The sequence below is a fragment of the Salmo salar genome, chromosome ssa09 (assembly GCF_905237065.1).
Source record: "Salmo salar chromosome ssa09, Ssal_v3.1, whole genome shotgun sequence".
Taxonomy (NCBI): Eukaryota; Metazoa; Chordata; class Actinopteri; order Salmoniformes; family Salmonidae; genus Salmo; species Salmo salar.
This window is the reverse complement of record NC_059450.1, coordinates 58562487-58581347: the sequence shown is the minus strand read 5'-3', so window position 1 is coordinate 58581347 and position 18861 is coordinate 58562487. Positions and strand designations below refer to the sequence as shown.

The window sequence follows — 18861 nt, the reverse complement described above, 5'->3', positions numbered from 1 at the left end:
AATTCTTAAAATAATTGTTATGCTTTTTGTGAACGTTTATCGTGAGTAATTTAGTAAATTGTTAGTAAATTCCCCGGAAGTTTGCGGGGGTATGCTAGTTCTGAACGTCACATGCTAATGTAAAAAGCTGGTTTTTGATATAAATATGAACTTGATTGAACAAAACATGCATGTATTGTATAACATAATGTCCTAGGTGTGTCATCTGATGAAGATCATCAAAGGTTAGTGCTGCATTTAGCTGTCTTCTGGGTTTTTGTGACATTATATGCTAGCTTGAAAAATGGGTGTCTGATTATTTCTGGCTTGGTACTCTGCTGACATAATCTAATGTTTTGCTTTCGCTGTAAAGCCTTTTTGAAATCGGACAGTGTGGTTAGATAAAGGAGAGTCTTGTCTTTAAAATGCTGTGAAATAGTAATATGTTTGAAAAATTGAAGTTTTTGTATTTTTGAGGAATTTGTCATTCGTGCCACGCCTATCATTGGATATTGGAGCAGGTGTTCCGCTAGCGGAACATCTAGATGTAAGAGGTTAACAGCTTCTACCACCAAGCCATAAGACTCCTGAACATCTAATCAAACCCAGACTATTTGCATCCCCCCCCTCGACGCTGATGCTACTCTTTCTTATCTATACATAGTCACTTAAACTCTACCTACATTTACTGTTGAAGTCGGAAGTTTACATACACCTTAGCCAAATACATTTAAACTCAGTTTTTCACAATTCCTGACATTTAATCCTAGTAAGAATTCCCTGTCTTAGGTCAGTTAGGATCGCAACTTTTTTTTAAGAATGTGAAATGTCAGAATAATAGTAGCGATTTTATTTCAGCTTTTATTTCTTTCATCACATTCCCAGTGGGTCAGAAGTTTACATGCACTCAATTAGTACTTGGTAGCATTGCCTTTAAATTGTTTAACTTGGGTCAAGCGTTTCAGGTAGCCTTCCACAAGCTTCCCACAGTATGTTGGGTGAATCCTGGCCCATTCCCCCTGACAGAGCTAGTGTAACTGAGTCAGATTTGTAGGCCTTGCTTGCACACACTTTTTCAGTTCTGTCCACACATTTTCTATTGGATTGAGGTCAGGGCATTGTGATGGCCACTCCAATACCTTGACTTTGTTGTCCTTAAGCCATTTTGCCACAACTTTGGAAGTATGCTTGGGGTCATTGTCCATTTGGAAGACCCATTTGCGACCAAGCTTTAACTTCCTGACTGATGTCTTGAGATGTTGCTTCAATATATCTACATAATTGTCCTGCCTCATGATGCCATCTATTTTGTGAAGTGCACCAGTCCCTCCTGCAGCAAAGCACCCCCACAACATGATGCTGCCACCCCAATGCATCACGGTTGGGATGGTGTTCTTTGGCTTGCAAGCCTCCCCCTTTTTCCTCCAAACATAACGATGGTCATTATGGCCAAACAGTTCTATTTTTGTTTCATCAGACCAGAGGACATTTCTCCAAAAAGTACTATCTTTATCCCCTTTTTTTATGGCGGTTTTGGGGCAGTGGCTTCTTTCTTGCTGAGCAGCCTTTCAGGTTATGTCGATATAGGACTGGTTTTACTGTGGTAAATAATTAGTGCAAAAATTACTTGTGTCATGCACACAGATGTCCTAACCAACATGCCAAAACTATAGTTTGTTAACAAGAAATTGTGGAGTGGTTGAACTCAAACTTAAGTGTATGTAAACTTCCTACTTCAGCTGTTCATATTACCTCAATTACCTCGACACCGGTGCCTCCGCACATTGACTCTGTACTGGTACAGAGCCTCACTATTGTTATTTTACTGCTGCTCCTTAATTATTTGTTACTTTTATCTTTTGGGGGGGGGTATTTTCTTAACTGCATTGTTGGTTAAGGGCTTGTGAGTAAGCATTACTGCATTACGGCGCATGTGACAAATATAATTTGATTTGATTATTCTAAAATTGTTTAAAGATTTTTTTTTTTTACCCCATAATGACGAAGCGAAAACAGGTTTAAAAAAAAAAAAAAAAAACAGATACCTTATTTACATAAGTATTTAAACCCTTTTGCTATGAGACTCGAAATTGAGCTCAGTTGCATCCTGTTTCCATTAAGCATCATTGATGTTTCTACAACTTGATTGGAGTCCACCTGTGGTAATTTCGATTGATTAGACATGATTTGGAAAGGCGAACACCTGTGTCAGAGCTACGGTGAAGCATGGTGGTGGTAGCATCATGCTGTGGGGATGTTTTTCAGTGGCAGGTACTAGGAGACTAGCCGGGATCGAGGCAAAAATGAACGGAGCAAAGTACAGCGAGCTCCTTGATGAAAACCTGCTCAGGACCTCAGACTGGGGCGACGGTTTTAGAATAAGGCTGTAACGTAACAAAATGTGGAAAATTTGTCTGAATACTGTACATATCTACCTCAATTACCTCGTACCCCTGCACAGCGACTCTGTACTGGTACCCTGTGTATATAGCCAAGTTGTCGTTACGCATTGTGTATTTATTCCTCGTTATTATTCTTTTCTCTGCACTGTTGGGAAGTGCCTGTAAGTAAGCATTTCACTGTTAGTCTACACCTGTTTACGAAGCAAGGGACAAATAACATTTGATGTTGATGATATTCTAGCTAATGGACTCAAGTTTCACTATGTAATTCCATAGACAGGGACCATTACTGCTAAGCTACTAGACATAATGTAATCATCCAGTGGACTGCTGAGGAGCTACAGTACTGGCTGCAGACTACAGCTTCCTGAAGCCTCTGGGCCTACTGTGAGTGCCAAGCCCTTTCCATCTCTGTGTGCACTCACTGGGAGTTTGGGTTGTGTTAATTAGGCACCACATGAACGAAAACGGACTGAAACTGGCAGGGACTTTCTGGACTCCAATAATATTCTATTTTACGTTGCAAAAAAAATATGTTTTAAAACATTTTGCCCTAATGAACAGATCAAGTTCTCAGCTGAGTCCCCACAGAGGGAACCGTTGTCCGCCCCAGGGCCGGAGTTGAGACTGATACCGATTCCACTAGCTTAGCGCCTGAGGTTGGACCAGGCCCAACAATGACTAATGGCGAGAGGGTTGTTAGCGATTAGCACGCTACGTTCATATTACAATTGTCCCTCATGGGGGGACGCCTGAATATTGAGCTGGGGAACAGGGGCTGTAATTCAAAACTCTCCATTACGGAGCAATTTGAGACGTATCTAATCTAGCCCCTTGATGGGCTAATGGAAATTTGCTGATGAAAGAGGCACAGTGGTTTTGATGCTTTTCAAGAGTCATGTTTGAGAGAGTAGCTCACTACCACTAACCAACAGCTACAGGCGCTCCTCTATTAGAAACTGAGAAGTGATACCTGTGATTTTCCACTTGCACTATACTATATATTTTAAGAGATTAAGAAATGTCTAACATGGATGTCTAAATCTTTTAAAATGGCATCGAACATAGGGCCAAAAAAGTCAATCTTCACCTAAAGAGATGTCTCTACTTAGATTCCCATGGATCTAGTGTTGTCCCATGTGCTGTATGTGCATGTACAGTATGGCATGACAATAGAGGAGTTGGCGCTAGCACATTATGGAACAAGGCTGCCATGGATTATTATCTATTGGACAGATTCTTCAGCTGGAAACAGGGAGCGTCTCTGTGATTCTGGTTGGTGTCTGGCGAAGGTTTGACATTCCTCATTTAGCAAGAATGTTACTGTAGGATAAACTAGTCTAACGGGAGTAGAGAGCGTTCACGGAAGCTGCTTTTGGTGGCTGTGCTTTCATGGTTTACACCAGTAAGAGACTGGTCAGTATAATCATCATTGATGTAGCATCTTCTCTGCACTGAATACATATACTTTTTTCAGAGAGGAGACAGGTCTAATCCTGCATTAATTTATTAGACAACAACAGAAGAAGACGGTGTGAAACTGAGGTCTTATCTGAACTTGTCCATTAAGAAATTCTCATTTTCTTTTTCCAAAAACATTTTCAAAAAGTTTTGCTTTGTGTACCCTAATGAACTTGCCTTACCACTCATCCTGAATTTAATTCCGCTGCTCTATCGATCACGCCATTGTCTGTAACTGCGATCCTAAAAGTTGTTTGTGCAGACCTCAAAATGAGGGGCAATATTCAAAACAAATGAATCAGCGATTGGATAGTCTCTAAACAGTCTAACCATTTTAGCATATTGAGTGTTCTGTTTCTAGGACCAATCAGAACAGTCAATGTGTTTGCATTCTAGAAAATGTCAGGGAGGAAAGCCAATCCAGACTCATCGTGGAGAAAAAAACGCTAGTTTGGCTGGAGCAATGTGGATGGGTAGTCAGGTTACGAATAAACACAAACTACTTCTGACAGCTCAAGGCCAACAACTTCAGTGGAATTCTATGATTTGCATTGCTCTCTGACCTCCATCTTCATTCTCCACCCACCAACTTTCCTTCCCTTGGGAATCAATTCACTGCATTAGGGCCCTTCTTTTAATGTGGATTTAGGATTAGAAAGAAGCAAGGCATAGATAGGGGAACAGAGACGCAGTGTCCTCATGAGCGGGCTGGACCCAGTCCAACAACAACAACAACCAACCAACCGGGTAGCTCTCTTATAACTAATCTCCAACCATCAGCAGTCCAGCGAGAGAGGCGCTCCCCCTGAAGAGTAGCTGTGGAAATGAGCAACAAATACACAACAGATGAGCCAAATTGGTAGAAACCATTGGTAGGATGAAGCAGTCTTTTTCCAGCGTTGATTCATATAATAGGATTCATGTCTTGTGTGGTCTTTGTATGTGGGCTTACTATTTCCTCGGTGCCCCTGCTGAGTAACATTTCACCATTTTGTTATAATAGAATATCAGACATGCATTTCAGTGGTGTTTTGTGCTTTGAATGGGAGCTTACCTCTGTGGCAGAGAGCAGGGTTGTGTTTATTAGGGCATGTTTTGCAGCAGAAAATGGAAATTAGCATTTCTTATTGGACTTATTGGTTCCTCAGTTTGTCTGTTTTCTTCCATTTGGTACCGAATGAACAGGCTCAGGCTTTGATAGCAGTAGTGATGTGTGAGTAAAATCACTGGGGGAAGCCAATCCATGGGAAACAAAAGGCATATTATAACTATGTGTTGTGATAATTGTGTTGTTTGCTCTATAACCTGTTAGTACATATGCCTTGACACCGTGATGCACTACATGACTATATTTCTGTATCAACCTCGCTTTGTGCACGAGGGCATTGCCATGCAGAAACAGGAAAGGGCCTTCCCCAAACTGTTGCCACAAAGTTGGAAGCACAGAATTGTCTAGAATGTTCTATGCTATAGCGTTAAGATTTCCCTTTACTGGAACTAAGGGACCTAGTCCGAACCATGAAAAAACAGCCCCAGACCATTATTCCTCCTTAACCAAACTTCACAGTTGGCACTATGCATTATGGCAGGTAGCATTCTCCTGGCATCCGCCAAACATAGATTCGTCCGTCGGACTGCCAGATGAAAGCGTTATTCATTCCTCCAGAGAACGTTTCCACTGCTCCAGAGTCCAATGGCGGCGAGCATTTACACCACTGCCGCCGACGCTTGGCATTGCACATGGTGGTCTTAGGCTTGTGTACGGCTGCTCGGCCATGGAAACCCGTTTCGTGAAGCTCCCGACTAACAGTTATTGTGCTGAAGTTGCTTCCAAAGGCAGTTTGGAATGAGATGTTCGACTAGCAGGTGTCCACATACTTTTGGTCATGTAGTGTACATTCAGCCCCTTGCGAATTGAAGAAAATGTGTGAAACACAGAGATGAAACACAAAATAATAATATTTTTCTGGTACATTTTTGGGGTAAGCCTGGCTTCCCTTGGCATCCATGAATACATGCCAGTTTGCTAGTCATTTAGCTCTCTGAACTGAAGGCCTGGCTCTACGTAACCTCATGGACCTGCTTACTGTGCCTGTGATGTTCCATGGCTCAGCTCTCCAGAGGGGGGGGTTGGGGGGCGTATGTGCATGTGTGAGTGACGACGCAGCAGCATGGCACACAAGGGCAGTGTATCATCTGTGTTTGCCCATGTAACTGAGAAAGAGAGCATATGTGTGTGTCCTGTGAAGGGGGGTGGATGGCGTCCGGGGTGTGTACCTAGCCTAGCAGAGCAGTGCTTGTCAGCTCCCTCATATATTTTGTGTGTGTGTGTGACGAGGAAGGAGGGCAAGAGAGAAGCGCACTGCCAAGTGCTGACCTTGCAGTCCGACTCTGGCCAGAGGATCTAGTAACAGGCCCCAAGGTCTCCCAGGCATCCATTTCTTTCTTTCTCTCTCTTTCTCCTGCTCGTGTGCTTGCTCATATATGCTTGTTTGTTTTACCATCCTTGTGGGGACCAAAAAATGTATTCCTGTTCAAAATTGGATTTTTCCCTTAAGCCCAAAAACTAAATCTAACCTCTAATTGTAACCCTTCTGGGGTTTCCCTCCATTTGGCTGTTTTCATTCATTTGTCTGCTTTCCTGCCTAATAAACACGAGCCATGAAGTAAAATCCTTAATTTATATTCAGCAATGTAACAACATTTCTAAAACGGAAAATGAAAATGATTCGTCAAGGTTATTCTGCCTAATGAACATAACCCAGTCAATGCCCTTATTTTTATTCAGCTGGGAAAACCTACTATATCTACTTCCAATAACAATGAAATGGAGTCTTTGTTGACTAAAAGCTTGCTTGTTAAAGGTTGTGTTGGGTTTATGTGAATTTGAGTGAATTTCAGTGAAATGATCCTGTTCGTATCTGTACTTCAATACAAGCAGGCGAGCTAGGGACGCACACTTAATACATATTTGCCTCCTCATCAAAGTGCTGTGTAATGGATGACAGCTGCCACTATTCTCCCAAGAGATGTCTTCTGTCTGATGTCAACTTTTAAAGGCCTGGACTCAGGTGCGCGTACTGCCTCGTAGCCACTTAGGCAGCATTTTGAGTCTTAAGGTTTCAGTCCCTTCCCAATTTGCAGATCAATGTGTATTACATCCCAAATGGTCAGAAGTAGTGCACTGTAGGGGATAGGGTGCTATTTGGGACACAACCAATGTATTGCAGTTGCTAGTTGGGCCCTTTAGTATTGTGGAAAATCTGTTCCTTTTTCCTCTCTCTGTCAGAGGTCACTGGTGTGGTATTTCATGTTTCTGGAATCAAATCGTTATTATCTGATTTAATTCAACACTTTGTTCTGCTCCACTGTGTTACAACTTTGTGTTGCTGATTCAACCTTTTTTTGACTACTAAGATCAGACCGTTTTCAATTCCAACCGAACATAAATTAAGATTGTCCTTAAGTTTACTGAACAATTGTAGTGTTTTAAGTTCATTATTCGGCTTTAATGTAATTTATGGCACTAAACTGCACCTTTACTGTAGGTTGGGATTATTTCTTATTGTTTAAAGGGGTGTTTCCAGCCAGCACTTTGTCTTGTGGCCATAGCTGAAAGTCTGTCTCAAGCAAATATGTCAGGAGGATAACAGGGCACACGCATTGTGGAATATTCATATAGAAATATACTATCTAGAACAAACATGACATGTAGAATATGGAATCGTGTACTACTGAATGTGTTGAGATGACTGTGAATGAGAGATCACTGGGACCTCTATTATGGAACTATTTCCTGTGGGTATCTGAAAGAGAGAAGCAGTAAATGTCGTTTGTGGGCTCTCTGTTTCTCGCCAGTGCCCAAGAAAGAGTGAGTGAGACAAAGGGACAGAGGGAGAAAGTTGTAGGCAGACATCCTTACAAAAGATGTAAGTTACACAGCTGTCCCACTGCAGATCTGCTAGCGCAGCATTACGGTACATAATTCAATGGTATTGTGATTTCACGTCTGCTCTCCAATGGACGGCTAACGCCGATGTAAAGTTAAGAGACTGGGTAGGAAGTACTTAGGCATGACAACTCCCTCTGATGCTCAGGCACGGTGGTGTTGCTCAGCATGAGGACTACTAATATTTGAAGTCTGCAACATCTCTACTTTAGAGAGTTCCACTTGCGAAGTAAATGATGGGCAGGTGTCCCAGACACAGATTTACCCTAGTCCTGGGTTAAAAAGCATGCTCAATGGAGATAAATAGTTGTTGTGTCCAGGAGTGGGTTCAATCTATGTTCAGGAAATGGGGCAGATCCAGTTGAAGTCGGAAGTTTACATAACACTTAGGTTGGAGTTTTTCAACCACTCCACAAATTTCTTGTTAACAAACTATGGTTTGGCAAGTCGGTTAGGACATCTAGGACATCTACTTTGTGCATGACAATTGTTTACAGACAGATTATTTCACTTATAACTCACTGTATCACAATTCCAATTGGTCAGAAGTTTACATACACTAAGTTGACTGTGCCTTTAAACAGCTTGGAAAAATCCAGAAAATGTGATGTCATGGCTTTAGAAGCTTCTGATCGGCGAATTGACATAATTTGAGTCAATTGGAGGTGTACCTGTGGATGTATTTCAAGGCCTACCTTCAAACTCAGTGCCTCTTTGCTTGAAATCATGGGGAAAATCAAAAGAAATCAGACAAGACCTCAGAAAAACAATTGTAGACCTTCACAAGTCTGGTTCATCCTTGGGAGCAATTTCCAAAAGCCTGAAGGTACCACGTTCACAAGTATAAACACCATGGGACCACGCAGCCGTCATACCGCTCAGGAAGGAGAAGCATTCTGTCTCCTAGAGATTAACGTACTTTGGTGCGAAAAGTGCAAATCAATCCCAGAACAACAGCAAAGGACCTTGTGAAGATGCTGGAGGAAACGGGTACAAAAGTATCTATATCCACAGTAAAACGAGTCCTATATCGACATAACCTGAAAGGCTGTCCAGCAAGAAAGAAGCCACTGCTCCAAAACCGCCATAAAAAAAGCCAGACTACGGTTTGCAACTGCACATGGGGAAAAATATCGTAATTTTTGGAGAAATGTCCTCTGGTCTGATGAAACAAAAATAGAACTGGTTTGGCCATAATGACCATCATTATGTTTGGAGGAAAAAGGGGGAGGCTTGCAAGTCGAAGAACACCATCCCAAACGTGAAGCATGGGGGTGGCAGCCTCATGTTGTGGGGGTGCTTTGCTGCAGGAGGGACTGGTACACTTCACAAAATAGATGGCGTCATGAGGCAGGACAATTATGTGGATATATTGAAGCAACATCTCAAGATATCAGTCAGGAAGTTAAAGCTTGGTCGCAAATGGGTCTTCCAAATGGACAATGACCCCAAGCATAATTCCAAAGTTGTTTCAAAATGGCTTAAGAACAACAAAGTCAAGGAGGCCTACAAACCTGACTCAGTTACACCAGCTCTGTCAGGAGGTATGGGCCAAAATTCACCGAACTTATTGTGGGAAGCTTGTGGAAGGCTACCCAAAACGTTTGGCCCAAGTTAAACAATTTAAAGGCAATGCTACCAAATACTAATTGAGTGTATATAAACCTCTGACCCACTGTGAATGTGATGAAAGAAATAAAAGCTGAAATGAATCATTCTCTCTTCTCTCTACTATTATTCTGACATTTAACATTCTTAAAATAAAGTAGTGATCCTGACTGACCTAAGACAGGGAATTCTTACTAGGATTAAATGTCATGTAATTGCGAAAAACTGAGTTTAAATGTATTTGGTAAGGTGTATGCAAACTTCCGACTTCAACTGTAAGTCTCAAACAGTTCTTGTTACTTAACGAGTCCTGTACATACACACACACACACACACACACGGGAGAGGGTGTGTGTGTGTGTGTGTGTGTGTGTGTGTGTGTGTGTGTGTGTGTGTGTGTGTGTGTGTGTGTGTGTGTGTGTGTGTGTGTGTGTGTGTGTGTGTGTGTGTGTGTGTGTGTGTGTGTGTGTGTGTGTGTGTGAAGTTCAATGGTTCAAAGTCTAGATTAGAGAGCCCTCACACAAATGTCCCTTCCCCTCCAGTAGTTAAAAGTTGGAAGTGAACTTCTCACTCTGCACCAGTTAGCTATTATAATTGGTACCAGGTAAGGGTGGTGCCTTTGCATTGCAAATATTTCCAGGGGTGATATGTTATCTCTGCTTTCAAGAATTGGCTGTTACAAGCACAGCCTCATGTTAGGAAAGTGTCTGATAACTTTTACAGGGTCCGTAGCATGCATGATGGGCTCTTGGTCTAATTCTAAAGGGATAGATCAGCGAAATTACAGATTTAGATACCGGTATCTTAAATTAATTGTGGTTCTCAATGACTTGATTAATTCAAATGTATGTTTTAGTGCGATGTTCCCAAATGCCTGTAAGAATCAAGGATTTTATATATTTTTGGGTCCCAGTGAGGGAGAGGAAGAACAAACAAAATAATGCATTAAGAGAATATATTAAGAATTACATAAAATAATCTTGATTTCCCAGAGGCAAATAATACTGAACTCAGAATCTGATAATGAGTGTTGAGTCTGAACGTGATTTGACTACGCTGTTGATGTAATAAAAATACATGACCATGCTTAAATTTGACTGGTTTATTGCAGCGTTTTTTAATGATTGACACAACAAGGAAAAATAACCACTAGATATGGGATTTTTGGATCCGATTTTTAGAGTGGAAATATTTACCGATAACCATTTTATATCTGTTGATTTATTATTCTAGCTGGAATGGGGGGGGGGACTATGGATTGTGCTTAAAACAGCCCTACAAAGATGAGCAGACATGTGAGGAAAGAACATTTTAATGTAAGCACCACATAAAATTTAGCAGCGCCAGAAATACTTTTTTATTTTTTGAAAAACTGTTACTCTAGTGAAAGGAGGCTAATCCACACCGATTCCAGCAAAAAAATGTGCCTAGGCTCTGAAGACTGAGCTGCCTCATGCTAGCCAGCTGGAAAACAACAACAACATAGGACACATTTTCAATATATTGGTGTTTTAATCAATAGTAGGGCTGTAGCCACTGAACTAGTTCACTCTCTTCTCCGACTGGTGTAGTTATGTTGGGGGATTATGTCCGGTCTTTTTTTGGAGCTTTTTCTCCGCATCTTATATCGGTCCTTAAACGTTGATACAAATATTATCGGCAAATATCAGTCAACCAATTTTTAAATCGGTCGGGCTCTAAGAACCACCCAAAGCCAAATATATGTCTCTGGTACCACCCTGGTTTTGGCTACTGGTAATGTCCAGGAATTCCAGGTCATGACCGTGTGACTAGAATGCTCAACCAGTCATCAGTGCTGGAATTATACATAATTGACAGACTGCGAGAGGGCTGAGACCAAGCTTCCTTTCCCTGCCTGCCTCTCCGTTCTCTTAATTCACTTCCTGTCCTCTGTTGTCTGTGATGACTCTGCAGTAATTGAGCAAGCTCTAGGCAACTGTCTCGGGGCTTGAACCAATGGAAATCTATATTGATTGGATGGATCTCTCCCTTTTTATCATTTTTTTCCATTAGTGTAGAAAAGGTAGCCTGATCCCAGATCTGCTTGTGCTGCATTGCCAACTCATATGGTCATTGTCAAGGCAAAGGAGTTGAAAACACTGCAAAGACAGATCTGGAACCAGGTACTGGGGGAAACTTATCAGACCTGTCCTGCAAGTATGGCACCAGTATGCAGACTTACCTGTCGAATCTACATAGTGCCTTTTGCTCTACTAAGAGTTAAAAGGAATAAGTCCTGAAATCAAGTCAATCTGCATAATGTGAAAGGAACAGGTGGCCATTGTTACCCTGTTTTTTTGTTGGCTCACTCTTGTACACTGTAGCTATACCCCTCCCCTTAACCTCTTCCTCCCTCTTACAGTATGTTTCCACTGTGGTGTAGGACAGTGTTTGAGTCAGCATAAAATGGCACCCAAACAAAAAGAGGAAATTGAAAATTTTTAAATGGGAACTGAAAATGACAGTCGGTGTCTGGGGCTTACATCACAACAGCATTTGTACCAGACTGAGTGGGGAGAATGTTTGTTTGGTTTTGAACTAGAAAGTATTTTCTTGGATTGATCATGTTTTGGGATTTTGTAGGGAGATCCAGTCTTTATACATCTGGATCCACTAGAAATCTGGTGTTTTGAAAAAATGATTTCCTTTTTTACATACCTCTTGCATAATGAAACCTATATCCTGTTACACCGGGGTTTCGCAAACTCGGACCTCAAGGTGTGCACATTTTTGGTTTTTGCTCTAGCACTACACAGATGATTTTTTTTCAACTAATCATCAAGTTGTGTTATGGCAAAAAAACAAAACGTGCCCTTTGGGGATCCCGAGGACCGAGTTTGGGAAACTCTGCATCAAATCAAATTTATTTATATAGCCCTTCTTACATCAGCTGATATCACAAAGTGCTGTACAGAAACCCAGCCTAAAACCCCAAACAGCAAGCAATGCAGGTGTAAAAGCATTACACAGTTTGCTCACTGGCACTGATAAAAACACTCATGATCACTCATCACCAATGTGCTGTCTAACATGCAATACTCAGGATTTCTGCCCTGTATGACCACCTCTTCTTTCCAATGCTCCCTTCACAATGAATTCTATGTGGCATGTATAGCTCATAAGGTATTATAAATGTGCTGATAATTCATTATGAAGAGGGAAATGTTATCATAATATATTACTTTTGCATTATGGATGTGTGATCTCTTCACATGGGGAAGAAGGAGAGAAGTGCAGCTTTTCTATTAATAGCTCAATGCAGTGGCCTGTGGCGCTTACAGACCACCTTCGCCACCGTGAAGGGAAAAAGGCCTTTTTTTAGAGGGGCATCCTGGCTGCAGAATGGTATCCTGACTCTATTGTCAGTTTATGTGTGCCAATTGGACTTATGTTAATGCAGCCTTTCCCCCCTACAATGTGTGTGAGCATTCAGAAGAGTAAACACGGTCTCCGGCTGTTGTTGATTCTTGGGCCATAGCTGCAATGCGCGTGTGTGTGGCCCTAGGGGAAGGGTTGCAGACCAGACGGCCCTAACGGCACGTTGCAACAGTGACCTTCTGAACACTGCTCTACAAGAATGTGTACAGGCTTGTTTCGCAGTGCCGACTGTGCAGCGCTTTTGTTGACAATTATGGGACGCTAATAACCTCTCGTGTATAAGCAGAGGGATTCTTCCACCCCGATGTAGTTGTTATCGTCGCAGCCATATTGTTGTGCTGCCATAAAAGGAAAAATAGATTAGCTCCTGGGTCATGTAAACACATATTTTAGTTTTGGTATGAAATTGAGGGCAAGAAATTGTAATTTTCCACTTAATTCATGAGAATTTGCATCAACATAAATAAACAGAATAATCACCATGGCACGAACTATCCTGCTTTTAGCTTAATGTTTTATGGGTCAATCGCATTATAATCACTCAGTAAGGAGTATCAAGAGACAACATTGTGTGGTACTTCTGTGTTTGCTTGAATATTGCTATTAACCTATGGTCCTCTCATCACATCTGCAGATGCCCATACCTGGCAACTCACCTGTCCCCTGCCATCCCGGTCTTCGCTATTGTCCTCTTCCTCTTTGTCATGGCCTTGCTGCTAAGGACCAGCTTCAGTGACCCGGGCGTGTTGCCGCGCGCACTCCCCGAGGAGGCCACTTTCATTGAGATGGAAATTGGTGAGTAGTTGACCCATACCTGTGTCATCATAATAATAATTCACACCCATGCATCCCTCATTCCCCCATAAGCCCTGTCTAGAAAAAACCCTTAGGCGAGGGTTCCCCAACTAGCGGCCCGCAGGCTGTATTTGGCCGGCGGGTGATTTATTTATTGTAAAAACACCAGCAAATCAGTTCCAAGTGGTTGTAATTTTGGAAATCTGTCCCAAAGTATCCTTACGCATAATAGAGAGATATAGGTGATCGTATACAAATGTAAGCAAGGTTTGACATGATTATGTTTTAGTCAAATATGATCTGTTTGGGCTTCTTGCAATCAAATTGCAGTCTACAAAATATTCGAAATTATATTCTTCTGAATCTAGTTAATCAAATCAAAGTTTATTTGTCATGTGCGCCGAATACAACAGGTGTAGACCTTACAGTGAAATGCTTACTTACAGGCTCTAACCAATAGTGCAAAAAAGGTATTAGGTGAACAATAGGTAGGTAAATAAATAAAACAACAGTAAAAAGACTGGAAAATAACAGTAGAGAGGCTATATACAGTAGCGAGGCTATATACAGACACTGGTTAGTCAGGCTGATGATCCCTGCCCTAGGCCAACCCCCCTAAATGTGTATATTCAAAACCTAAACTGGATCAATGTAGTGTGACACTTCCGTAGTTCTGAAATAATTCCATCTAGCCAATCAGAGGGCAAGGTGGAGCTACTATCATGCTGCCCATACCTATCTAATCCTTTGATGTACATGAAATGCCTAAGGGTTAAGGGCTAGCGAGGTCACTTCTGGATATGGAACAAATGTCACTGGGTGGCCAAGGAGGACTGTGAATTAGGAACCAAGCGAGGTCTAAAGCCTTCTAGGTGCATGAATAAAGTGTGTGTGTGTGTGTGTGTCAAGCAGCAGTGTGGAGACTAGAAGTCGACCGATTAATCGGAATGGCCGATTAATTAGGGCCGATTTCAAGTTTTCATAACAATCGGTAATCGGCATTTTTGGACACCGATCATGGCCGATTACATTGCACTCCATGAGGAGACTGCGTGGCAGGCTGACTATCTGTTATGCGAGTGCAGCAAGGAGCCAAGGTAAGTTGCTAGCTAGCATTAAACTTATCTTATAAAAAACAATCAATCTTAACATAATAACTAGTTAACTACACATGGTTGATGATATTACTAGTTTATCTAGCTTGTCCTGCGTTGCATATAATCGATGCGGTGCCTGTTAATTTATCATTGAATCACAGCCTACTTCGCCAAACGGGTGATTTAACAAGCGCATTCGCAAAAATGCACTGTCGTTGCACCAATGTGTACCTAACCATAAACATCAATGCCTTTCTTAAAATCAATACACAAGTATATATTTTTAAACCTGCATATTTAGTTAATATTGCCTGCTAACATTATTTTTTTTTAACTAGGGAAATTGTCACTTCTTGTGTTCTGTGCAAGCAGAGTCAGGGTATATGCAGTGGTGGTTCTAGACCATTTCAACTGGGGGGGCCAAGCTGGGGCCAGTTATACTGTTAGATGGGCCAGTTACATTAGACGTTATTGTTGTCATATCGTTTTCTTCACTGCATTGCAGGCATTAGCAGGCAAAAGACCATGTTCATAATCATCATCGTTGCCACTGTCTAATAACGGATGTAAAAAAGAACAATAGCAAACATTTTATGTAAAAATTATTTCATACTCCACATTTAGGGGGGGGGTCCAAAATTGTTGTCACAGGCTTTTTTTGGTCCTCCAATAATCGGTATCGGCGTTGAAAAATCATAGTCGGTCGACATCTAGTAGAGACCAGAGCTTCAGCCTGTTGTTTAATTCATGTTTGTTATGCTTTATATTGCTAAAGGTTCATCATCCATGCTGTTCTGAGCTCATCCCCTAGTCAGATTTTTTTTCTCTGAAGTGTACTATTTCAAGCCTTGATGTAGTTTGAATTCATCCTTTTGGCCCTACAGCGACGCATTTTGACATTCTCATTATCTAAACAACAGTAGCACAGGCAGTAATTATGAAGGCACAACCAAATAGGAGGGTTTTGCAGACACACTTCCTGTTACTTTGTATAACCTAGACAGATGGTTCAGTCCCTGTTACTTTGTATAACCTAGCCAGATGGTTCAGTTCCTCTTACGTTGTATAACCTAGCCAGATGGTTCAGTCCCTGTTACTTTGTATAACCTAGCCAGATGGTTCAGTTCCTCTTACGTTGTATAACCTAGCCAGATGGTTCAGTCCCTGTTACTTTGTATAACCTAGCCAGATGGTTCAGTTCCTCTTACGTTGTATAACCTAGCCAGATGGTTCAGTCCCTGTTACTTTGTATAACCTAGCCAGATGGTTCAGTTCCTCTTACGTTGTATAACCTAGCCAGATGGTTCAGTTCCTCTTACGTTGTATAACCTAGCCAGACGTGGTCCCGTGTAGCTCAGTTGGTAGAGCATGGTGTTCGATTCCCACGGGGGACCAGTATGGAGAAAAATAAATGTATGCATTCACTACTGTAAGTCGCTCTGGATAAGAGCGTCTGCTAAATGACAACAAAAAATATATATATATATAAAAAAAAAAGATGTGGGTCTGAATGAACTTGCTGCACATGCATGTAATGGCTTTTGTTTTGATTACCTGACTACTCCCTTGTGGACTATCCACAATTTTGCCATTATTTCAGCCAGCTTCTCTTTCCTATCTCTTAAGGAAAAGGCCTGTCTGCTCTGCAATATCCATGCCACAGCCCAACCCTCCCCTCCCTCTCTTGCTGTTCAGCCTCTGTCTGGGCAGTGAAGATTCACATTGCCCTCCGTGTCCCCATTCTCTCTCGTAACAGTCTAGAGGCGTGGGACAATATGCTCCCTTTGTGACGGCTCTGACACAGGCCTTCCAGTCGGACTCCATAGAGATACATGCTAATGGATATTTAGCTAACATGCTATCTACTGTTGGGCTAACATGCTATTTACTGTTGGGCTAACATGATAATGAATTTGTGATAAGGTTCTCATGTTTGGGCTAACAATGGCCGCAATGGCACTACTTAGAACAGCGAGGCCGTTCAGGTTGTGTGACATTACCTTGTTTAGCATATGGAGTATGTTGAGCCACAGATTGTGTTTTGTTGGCGTGCATCGATCCTTCCCTGATAAGATTTTTCACTCTTCCCAAACTTGTCTTCCTGATTGTAAACTAGTACAGAGCCCACACACATACCACACCTTCGCATAAAATGACGAAAGGAATCGCTCAAATTCCCAAAATAAATCACATCCTCATCAAGCTGTTCAAACGTGTTTGTACAAGAAAAAGAAACCACCAACTTCAATTCAGCTTGTCTTTAATTAACAAATCAAATCTTATTTGTCACATGCGCCGAATACAACAGGTGTAGACTTTACCATGAAATGCTTACTTACGAGCCCTTTCCCAACAATGCGGAGTTATAAGTAAGAAAGATTTGGACACAATAAAATAATGAGGCTATGTTTTCATACACACTAATAATAATATTAAACTGATTTTATGGCAGTAGGCAGAGAAAGGAAATGGCAATGTAAAAACCTTACCCTGCTTATCTTAAAATTGAAGTAAGCATACGCTGATTAAAACACCTGGTTTTCTGAGCAATCTTTTGAATTATTAGGACATGTAAACAGCTTAATCACCGTTCCAGTCGTATATTCGATCTGCACATGTGCCAGCAGTGGTAGCCTCCCTCTTATGCGCGAGTGAAGTGAGTTCAGAAAAACTGAAAGAATGCATCTTAGAAATAGTTTTCACATCCAAACTTTATATGTCTGAACTCAGAATCAAATAGACTTCGCAATAATATGGTCACTGTAGCAGAATGTTTATTTTCTTCTGTGATTTTCTGCATTTATCAAAAGTCCCATCAAGTAGTCTGATTTTTGATGTGTCCATGTAAACAGGATTATTAGGGAAATTGTTCATCTTGCAAAGCATGTAAATATTTTAAACTATTGCATTAATCTGACTATCCACCATAATCATATTATTGTGTGCATGTAACTGTGCTCACTGAGTGTACAAAACATTACGAACACCTTCCTAATATTGAGTTGAAGTCCCCCTTTCGCCCTCAGAACAGCCTCAATTTGTCGAGGCATGGCCTCTACAAGGTTTTTGAAAGCATTCCACAGGGATGCTGGCCCATGTTGACTCCAATGCTTCCCATAGTTGTCAAGTTGGCTGGATGTCCTTTGACCATTATTGATACGCACGGGGAAACTGTCGAGCGTGAAAAACCTGGCAGCATTGCAGTTCTTGACACACTCAAACCGTTGTCCCTGGCACATACTACCATAGCCCGTTCAAAGGCACTTAAATATTTTGTCTTGCCCATTCACCCTCTGAATGGCACACATACACAATCGATGTCTCCTCCCCTTCATCTACACTGATTTGAAGTGGATATAACAAGTGACATCAATAAGGGACATCCAGCTTTCAACTGGATTCACATGGTCAGTCTGTCATTTGTACACTCAGTGTACAAGAAGTACTGGTACCGGGTACGAGGTAGTTGAGGTAATATGTACATGTCGGTAGGGGTAAAAGTGACTAGGCAATCAGGATGGATAACAGAGTAGCAGCAGTGTGTGTGTGGTGTCAATATACGTGTGTGTTGGAGTGTGTGGGTAGAGTCCAGTGAGTGTGCATGAAAGGGTCAATGCTTGCACTCCGGTACCATTGTAGCAGAGAGTGGCTTGGGTGGCTGTAGTCTTTGACAATTTTTAGGGCCTTCTGATACTGTCTAGTATAGAGGTCCTGGATGGCAGGGACCGTCCCCAGTGATGTACTGGGCTGTACAGTTGGATGCCAAGCAGTTTCCATACCAAGCAGTGATGCAGATAGGCAAGATGCTCTCAATGGTGCAGCTGTAGAACTTTAAGAGGATCTGAGGGCCCATGCCAAATCTTTTCACACTCTTTAGGGGGAAGAGCCCTCCTTTTCCTGTAGTCCACGATCCACTTCTTTGTCTTGCTCATGTTGTGAGAGAGGTTGTTGTCCTGGCACCACACTGCCAGATCTCTGATCACCTCCCTATAGGCTGTCTCGTCATTGTCGGTGATCAGGCCTACCATCGTTGTGTCATCGGCAAACTTTTATTATGATGGTTTTGGAGTCGTCCGCGACCACGCAGTCGTGGGTGAACAGGGACTATGCACACACCCCTGAGGGGCCCCCGTGTTGAGGGTCAGCGTGGCGGGTGTGTTGTTGCCTACCC

The 18861-nt window shown here is 41.9% G+C and overlaps 1 protein-coding gene across 1 annotated transcript in view; it reads left to right on the top strand.

The window, feature by feature from the left end:
* Positions 1-18861, top strand: part of zdhhc9 (zDHHC palmitoyltransferase 9) — a 51221-nt gene that overhangs the window by 13155 nt on the left and 19205 nt on the right. The window contains exon 2 of the mRNA XM_014211823.2: positions 13433-13593. Coding sequence (XP_014067298.1) covers positions 13433-13593 — 161 coding nt within the window. The remainder of the gene's footprint in view (positions 1-13432; positions 13594-18861) is intronic.